Source organism: Quercus lobata, chromosome 4 (genome assembly GCF_001633185.2).
Source record: "Quercus lobata isolate SW786 chromosome 4, ValleyOak3.0 Primary Assembly, whole genome shotgun sequence".
Classification (NCBI taxonomy): Eukaryota; Viridiplantae; Streptophyta; class Magnoliopsida; order Fagales; family Fagaceae; genus Quercus; species Quercus lobata.
In genome coordinates this window covers 70,317,369-70,326,424 of record NC_044907.1, presented here as the reverse complement: position 1 = coordinate 70,326,424, position 9,056 = coordinate 70,317,369, and the positions used below count along the sequence as shown (strand labels likewise).

General features: G+C 35.7%; 1 protein-coding gene across 1 annotated transcript; it reads right to left on the bottom strand.

Moving 5' to 3' along the window:
- Positions 1 to 6,556: 6,556 nt before the first annotated feature.
- LOC115985717 lies at positions 6,557 to 7,953 on the bottom strand. Its single transcript, XM_031108630.1, has 2 exons — positions 7,014 to 7,953; positions 6,557 to 6,972 (listed from the first exon to the last, which is right to left on the bottom strand). Exons 1-2 carry the CDS (start codon positions 7,951 to 7,953, stop codon positions 6,557 to 6,559), a joined length of 1,356 nt encoding a protein of 451 aa, XP_030964490.1.
- Between the last annotated feature and the right edge of the window lie 1,103 nt (positions 7,954 to 9,056).

Sequence of the window (9,056 nt, the reverse complement as noted above, 5' to 3'; positions counted from 1 at the left end):
GTACCGCCTGTAATAATAGGTGATCATGCATGCAAATAATAAGACACATAATCCCTCCAAATGAATGGAAAAAACACTTAGGGTACGGTTTGATAAATTGTAATAAACACTGTAATATAATAGTTATTCTTATAGTTTAACTATTCAGTAGTTTGGTTATATTTTTATTAAAAGAAATAATCATTCTTTATAAATAGTTATTCTTTAAAATAAGAAATAGTTACTCATCTCTAAAAGGATTCTAGCTAATAGCTATTTCTTAGTAGGTGTATTAATTTCTAAAATTAATATATTTCCAAATAAACAAACTATCCATTTGCACATAACAATTATGAAAATAAAAAATCATTAAAAAAAATAACTGATCTATCTTTCAAATTTAAAAAATATTCTTTTTTAGAATATATAATTATATTAGTAAGATATTTCCTAAAATATATCTTAAGTTTGATTTAAAATGTTTTTAGAACAAAAATTGGAAGGAAAAAAAAAAATTCTTTTGTGGATACATGTGCAACACATTCATATAATCTAGCCAAAGTTACCAAACGCGATTCATACAATTCCGGATATCGTAAGTTATCATCCTGTTTTAGACAAATATATAAAATAAAACGAGTTAAAATCTTAATTTGTTTAATGTTTTGTCCAATGTATAAAAATTGAACTATAATTCTGTAGTTTGCCAAATACCCCATACCTATTCAAAATGACCAAAGGTCACAAGCCAACATCATAAAATTTCCCGCTTTTTTAAAACTAAAATCTCAAACAAAGATCAAGGTCAAATTCAAAAATTAACACATTAACTCAATAAATAAAGCATTTTTTTCATATTTAACCAATATCAAAACCATATTAAAAAAATTCCCATAAGCAGTGCAATAAATATGGCAATCTCTTTCTTATTAATACAAAAATTAAAAATCATCATTCACACCACTGCACATCTTTGGGAATCCAAATCATCTGTCTCACATTCTCTATTTCACCCCATGCTCCACGAATCAAAATAAGCCACATGTCTCTTAATTTCTAATTTTAAACTATTTTATTTGACTTTCCTAAAATAAATAAGAAAGAAAAAACCCACCACATATTCGTCCCCAACCCTCCCACCACCAACCTCCGCCCAACGCCACTAACATAAGTTTGCCGACATTGTCAACTCTAATCATAGCCACCATACTGCCACCAAGTCCAGGAAGAATTGCAATCAATTTGAATACCCACCACCATATCATTGTTGACTTTGTCTTGGTCTCTTATTCTTATATTGATGATTATATTCTTCCCCGATGGTTCAACTCCAAAATTTCGAAATTTTGAATCATGATTAAGAAGGTTTCCAACTAATATATTTCTTAAGAAGAATAAACGTAGTTAGAAATTTCAAACATTCGAATCAAAATTAAGAAGAATAAGGATCTGGGACCACCACCACCAGCATGTTCTATTTACCTAATCAAAATCTTCTTTGAGTTCAGGTTGTGCTCCTTGGGGGCGTACAAAAAGACGAGAAGTAAGAGGAGGTGGTCTAGGAGTGAATAAGGGACAAGGCAAAGTCAACAATGATGGTGGTGGTTGTGGGCATTCAAATTGAATTCAGATCTATTTGGACCTAGTGATTGTGACTAGAGTTGACGGCACCAATGAACTCATGTCAATGACATTGGCATTGGGCGGAGGTTGGAGGTGGGAGGGTTTGGGAAGAATATGCGCTGGGTTTTTTCTTTCTCATTTATTTCAAGTTGAATAAAATAACTTAAAATTAGGAGAAGAAACATGTGGCTTATTTGATTTGTGGAGCATGGGGTGGAACAGAGTGTGTGAGACAGATGATTTTGATCCCATCTTTGGCGCATTGGTCACTCTACAAGTATAAATGCTTATGGAGTATAGGGGGTACGAACCAGGATTCAAGTCTCGAGAAGGGAATTTCACATATATATACACTTAGATTAGGTTATAGTAAAATTTCTATCTTGTATCAAAAAAGAAAAAGAAAAAAATCATCATTAAAATTTCATATCTCTTACAACAATTGAGTTGACAAATTTTTACAAAAAAAAAAAAAAGTATCCGTTGGATTAGATAGAACGCACAGAAACCGAAAGACAAAGAAACGAACACATATATGATATCCTGATTCTCAAGATACATATATGATATCCATTAATTAATAAATAAATAATTATAAATGGAAACTACTTTGAAATAAATATAAATAAAACCAAACCATAAAACAAAAAAGGAAAGAAAGAAAAGAAAAGAAAAGAGAAAGGACTCTATTCCTTTTCTCTATCCTTTCTCTTTTTTCTCTCTCTTTATCTATAATTACACGTCAGAATTTTCGGTTCCTATTGTCAAATCTGTATCTTAAAGACTCTCTCTCTCTTTGTGAATTTTTTCGAGGTTAGTTTTCCGAGCTCTAATTTGCAAATTTTGTGCCTTTTTTTTTTATCATTGAAGTTTTTGATGTTCAACATTGTAACATGGTTTTCAAGAGTAGTGTTCTCTCCAGCTCCGTGTGTTTCTTCATGTAGGTTATGGCAATTTTTTTTTTGGGGTAAATTTGGTTGTTTCTGTGTAGCATTGTTTTTGGGAACCAAATTGTGGCTCATTTAGAGAGTGTTGTACTGTAGAAATCATAGCGAATTGGAACTGAGAGTGCCTTAATTCGAAAATTAGGGTTTTTGAGTTTTCAATTTCCTCAATTAACATGATTATAAATATATGATTGTAGGACTTAACCCAACACTAAGAGCATCCGCAGCCGAAAATCCCATCCTATCCTATTTTACCATTCTAAAAAGCAACTTTATTAATTATACCATACAATTTTACAACATACCCAACATTCCAACTTTTATTTTCCTATTCTACACTTTAAAATAATATATCTATCCAATAAAATAATATATCCCAAATCCATATCTATTCTCTCCCTTCTCTCTCCTCTCTTTGATTTTTAATTCTCTTCCTCCGTCTCTCTTCCACTGAAACCACCACCTCCACCGTCCAAAAAGGCCTCTGTCTCTCTTCCATTGAAACCACTAGCACCTCCACCGTCCAAAAAGGCCTCTGTCTCTCTTCCATTGAAACCACCAGCACCTCCACCGTCCAAAAAGGCTACAAAACTCAAACAAAATGCCCCTGCTTCACTGGCCATCATCCCACCACCGCCAAAACAAAACCCACAAATGACCAACAAAAACCCAGCAAAATCAGACCCATAAATGAACAACTCGCACCACAAATGAACAAACCCATAAACCGATCTCTACGCCGATCTCCACACCCAACGCCCAACGCCAATCTCCACATCCCACGACCTCCATGCCCAATGGCGATGTCCACATCCCACGCCCAACGGCGATCTCCATGCCCAACGACGATGTCCACATCCCACGCCCAACGGCGATGTCCACATCCCACGCCCAACGCCTATCTCTACGCCCAACGCCGATCTCCACACCACACCCAAACACCGATCACTGCGCCAAACCCCAAACGCCGATCTCCACACCACCACACTGATCTGCAATGAGAGGGAGAAGAGAAATAATGACTAGGTGGTGGCTTGCCATGGCCGGTGACAGTGGGTCAGGCCATGGTGTGGTGGCTATGGGATTGAGTCTGAAGAGAGGAAAGCTGAATGAGAGAGAAGGAAGATAGAGAAAAGAAAAGGAAATAATGAGAGAGAGAGAGAGGAGAGAGACAATTAAAAAATAATTTTTAGAAATAAGATTGTGCTACAGTAGCATCTTACTAATAAGATTCTACTGTAGCACAATTGTAAAAATTTTTACAATTCTGAATGTTTACAAGTCCAAATGCTGGGTGTTTTTGGGGTTTTTATGCTAAACCCATCTTACATTTGGCATATCCATGCCCAGGTGCGGATGCTCTAAGGCAAGTAACATGGCCACATACACATTGTATGATTCCATCCAATTAGGTCATGAATATGATTTTACACTTTTTTTTTTGGAATGTCAACTCTGCGATTGAATCCTCCTTTTTCAATAAATCTTGAGTTATAATTATTTTCACAAAATATTTTTTAATTATGTCCTCTATATGTCTAGTTACGTACCTTGGAGTAACATGCACGTAGCTAGGATCAGTTCGTCAATTGCGTGCCTTAATTCAGTTGACATCTTCTTAGTCTATCTTGACTGTTTCCAAGCCATAAATGAACGGTACACTTGTCTCATCTATCACTCTAAAATGTCAATCCCACACCACACCCGTATGTACAAGCAAAAGTGATCATAAAAACTCATACCAAAATGCAAAAAGCACTGCTTCATCATATGTCTTAGATTATTAAAACACCAGGCGTTTTGCCGACTTAATTTTCTTATTCATTTGTAAGATTTTCAACTAATTTTTATTTTATTATATTTTGTTCATTGCTAGTAATGAATTATTAAAAGAACCCTTTTAACTCAATTAATTTTTCACAAAACTTAAAAAAAAAAAAAAAACTTTTGTTAACAACGAGCATATAAATAAAAAGCTACAAATTAAGATAAAATTTTATTGAAAAAAAATAAAACAAAGAAATGAGTGGACAATAGTTCATCTGCACTTTGCTCTATATATATATATATATATATATTGTGACTTTGATAAGCAATTTCTTTTGAATAAAGTTAGGAACACAACAAAATGTTATAACAGTTTCACAAAATTCTTAAATTAACATGGTAAAATTTTTTAATTAAAGATTGTTATGAGTACATGTGTGAGTTGGTATGTTAATTTAAGAACATTGTAAAATTATTGTGACATTTTATTGTATTCATAGCATTAATTTTTTTATTTTTTATTTATTGACTAATATTTGGGACCTAATTAATTCTCTTATAAGTATAGAATATTCTTTTTTTTTTTTTTGATAAACAAGTATAGAATATTCTTATTGGATTATATTTAGAGGTCTTGTTCAACTTTAGGGGTTTCCTTTGTATCCCCAACCGCAGCCACAATAACTAATGTTACGTGCGGGTCGTTTATAGACATCGGGTGAGAGAGTCTATTATTGTCAGGGTAAATTTCACAATAAAAATCCGTTCTATTGTTGAAGGAATCAAGCATCGCTCGCGATTTTTTTTTATATATCCGCCACTCCAGCACCATAGGAAAATGCATTTTCATTTTCTCCACAGAAAAGGGACTGGTCATAACTTGTGACAGAAACCATTTTTCGTCTACTAAGAAATCAAACTTATTGCAATGCTCATCATCATCTCTACTTGAATTGTTATCTATATCATTAAAATCTATGTAGCACGGGTGCGTTTCGGGACTCGGGTGCGGGTGCGGGTGCGGGTGTGGGTGCGGGACTCGGCAATTTTTGAAAAAGGTGGGTGCGGGTGCGGCGGGACTCGGTGATTAAAAAATTATTAAAAATATTTTTATTTATATTTTTAATATATTGCTAAGCATACTTTTTTACATTATACAAACATATACCAAATTTAAGAGCAATAGACAATAGTAGATAATAAATAAAACATGATGTTCATAAATTAAACACAACCCACAAGATTGTAACTAAAACATTCATGATGTTCAGAAATTAGAATACAACTTGCAAATTTGAAACTAAAACAAAATAAAAGATAATCAACAAGACAATCAAATACTAGCATCATCATCAACATCAACGTCAATAGCTTCACTTCGAACCTCACTTTCACTAGTAGTAACACTAGTGTTAGCATTTCCAATAACCATAGCCTCAAAGTCTAGCTCATCAAGTATAAGGGTTGCATTCTCAAGAATGCCAGCTCCTCCATATATGTCGCTCTCATTCCAAGAGTCTCCTGCAATATCCCACATCTTTGTTGATGTATTTACGTACTCCTCATTGCGCCTTGACAAGAGTCGAAGATTAGAATGCACATAGACCAAATCTTCAGCGCGTGCAGGAGCTATTTTGTTTCTTTTTAAGAAATGAATGAATTTGTATGTGCTCCAATTCCTCTCAGCACATGAGGATGAACAAGGTTGTCCAAGAAGTTTAACGGCAAGGGATTGAAGAGTTGGAAATGCGGAGCCATGGTATTGCCACCAAACCAAAGGTAGTAAGTCCCACCTATCTGTCAAGGCATCTGGTAAAGGAAACCTCCCTCCTAAAAATGAAGCAAACTCACACTTCACTGTCTTTAATTCACTCTCATCTACAAAGTATCGATCCAAACACTTGCTCCTTTCCATAGAAATTTCATGATCCCGATGTGGCGAGATGCGTTTTGGATTCTCCGAAAGCCATTCAATGGAGTAATACCTAATTAAAGAGTAAAAAACAAACATAGATGAAATGTATGTTTTACTAGAAAAGGGAACTAAGGAAAATAAAAAATAAATGTACTTACTTAGGATTTAAGGAATGAGCCAAGCAATGTAGTGGTGTACAATTTTTAGTCCATCGATCAATGAGTATATCATACACCACACTCTAAAATGAGCTATACTCATCATCTTCCAAGCCTTCATGCCGATATATTGCTGTCTTCACCTTCTCTATCATTGAATCCCACATCTAATACACAAGATGAAGACAAGGCTTATCTGCGTCGGCTACTCGTAGCATATCATAAATAGGTGCTGTGAATTCAAGGATATAGTCAACTTTATCCCACCAAAGATCACTTAGAATCATATCTTTCACCTTTACAGCTTTTCCAACATCATCCTCCCTATAAGAAGCCCATTGCTCACTAATAGCCATGGCTTGAAGGCATCTTTTTATCAACTTCAACCTTTTCAGCATTACAACAATTGAAGCAAATCTAGTATCAGCAACTTGGAGCAATTTTAATGGACTATATTCATTAAACATTGCCAACCTCATTGAATGGTTCATAATAAAAACACGTATGAAAGATGCATCATCAGCAATACGTGTAATCCAACTAGATTCCTCATATGTAACTTCATTCTTTTCAGTTTTTTTTGCTGCACAACACAGGGTGTCCAAAATATTTTAGGATACTCACCTTCAATAAGAGCTCTAGCAGATTTCATCACATTAGCATTATCAGTGATGACTTGGACAACTTTTTCATGTCCAATCTCTTTTATAGCATCCTTCAACACCCCAGCAATATAATGTTTGTCTTTGAACTCACCCGACCCATCAATTGCCTTTACAAACACCGGACCCCCATCTGATACAGCCATAATATTAATAAGAGGCCTTCTTTGTGGACCTGACCATCCATCAGAAACTATGCTTACACCATTTTCAAGCCAAGAATCCTTAATTGGTTTCAAGAGTCTTTCAACATGAGCTCTTTCTTTTTGCAAAAGTGTTGTTCTCAAGGCATTGTATCTAGGAGGAACATAACCTGGGATGTTATGGGTAGCAGCATATGCATAGGAATTACAATAATATGGGTTCCTTGCAAAGTTAAATGGAAGCCCACCAATGTAAAACATCCTAGCAATTCTACTATCCAATTCATATCTAGTAGTATTCTGGAATGCTTTCTCAATAGGAGAAATCCCAACCACCTTCCTCCTCTTACCATCAACTGGATTTGTACTATCACTCCCTTCCTGTCTCCGAAATGGGGAAATAGGTATAGGCCCACAGCTTGGGATAGGTGGGGGTAAGGGAATTCGACTTCTCTGTTCACTCTCTAACTTATCCTTCTCAACTTGATCATGCATTCGCTGCATTTCCAACCTATGGCTCAGTGTCACATTAGGACATGCTTTAATACCTTTATTAGCAATTTTCAATAAATGAGCCTTAACCCTAGAATAGGATCCCAAATAAACCACACCGCAATAATTGCACTTAAAGTATGTGTTTCCCCCTTTTTTAACGGTAGCACCCGGTGGTTTTTCTACTTTAGTCACATATTGCCAAAGAGGACATTCAGCATTTGGCACTTCTTGAGATGAAGTTTCTGTGCTAGTAACTTCATCCATTGCAAATTCAATAGATTCAATTTAACCTACAAATAATAACTATTAAGTATTAAGTATTAACTAAATAAATTAATAATAAATCAAACCCAAGTTCTCAGATTCACAAAACAGATTCATGATGAGTAATAAGTACTAACTTAACTATTAAGTATTAACTAAATAAAACTAAGATTGAAAACTAAGAGTCTAAGATTCACAAATCAGTCTCACAAATTCACAAATCACAAATCATTGAAATCAAAGATCAAACTAAGATTGAAAGGTACCTGAGTTAAGAATGCGTGAGAGAGAGTTGAAGAAAGAATGAGCTGAAGAACAGAGTCACAGCAAGCAGCCAAGCAGAGATCAGAGCAAAAGAGAGTGAGACGGAATGAGAGAGAGGCAGAGATGAGAGAACTAATGAGAGTGAGGTAGAGAGCTAATGAGAGTGAGAGATGAGTGAGTAGGGTTTAGTATTTTTCTTTAAATGGTGCGTTATGTGCGTTTTTTTTTTTTTTTTTTAAATTTCGGCCGTTTCGGCCGATATTTGCCGATACGGCCCGAGTCGGAGCCGCATCAGCGCGAGTCGGCTAAAAATTCGAGACTGCCACGTGGCATGACTCGGTCGGATGCGGCTAGACGCGCAGGCAACGGTGTCCCTCGCGCGTCGCCGCATTCGACGCGGGTGCGGCACCTCCAGTGTCGCGTCCATGCTTCATAGATTAAAATCGACATTAAACTCTTGTAGCCCTGAAGGGATTGTGGTTTGGCAACAGTTGAGGCCCGAACATTAGTTGTGGTGTTGTTGTTCTTAATTTGTTTATCGAGCTTGTGTTGTTACAATGTGATTTGCATCCAACCACCATAGGATCAGTTTTAGCCACTGTTGCCAAGTTGTTGCAACCGACAGCAACGAATGTTTTCATAAAGTCGGAGAACACAAAAGGACTTCCTTTAATGTTCATACCTCCTTCATTGCTCACAGTCACACAACTCGAATTCGAACCGATTATTGAATTTGTGACACGAACTGTGTTGTCTCTAGCTCCGTTACCACTTGTAATAGTGATTTCCAGCACCTCTCCATGTTAAATTTCTTCAAGAAGGCTCCAGTTCTATTGCAA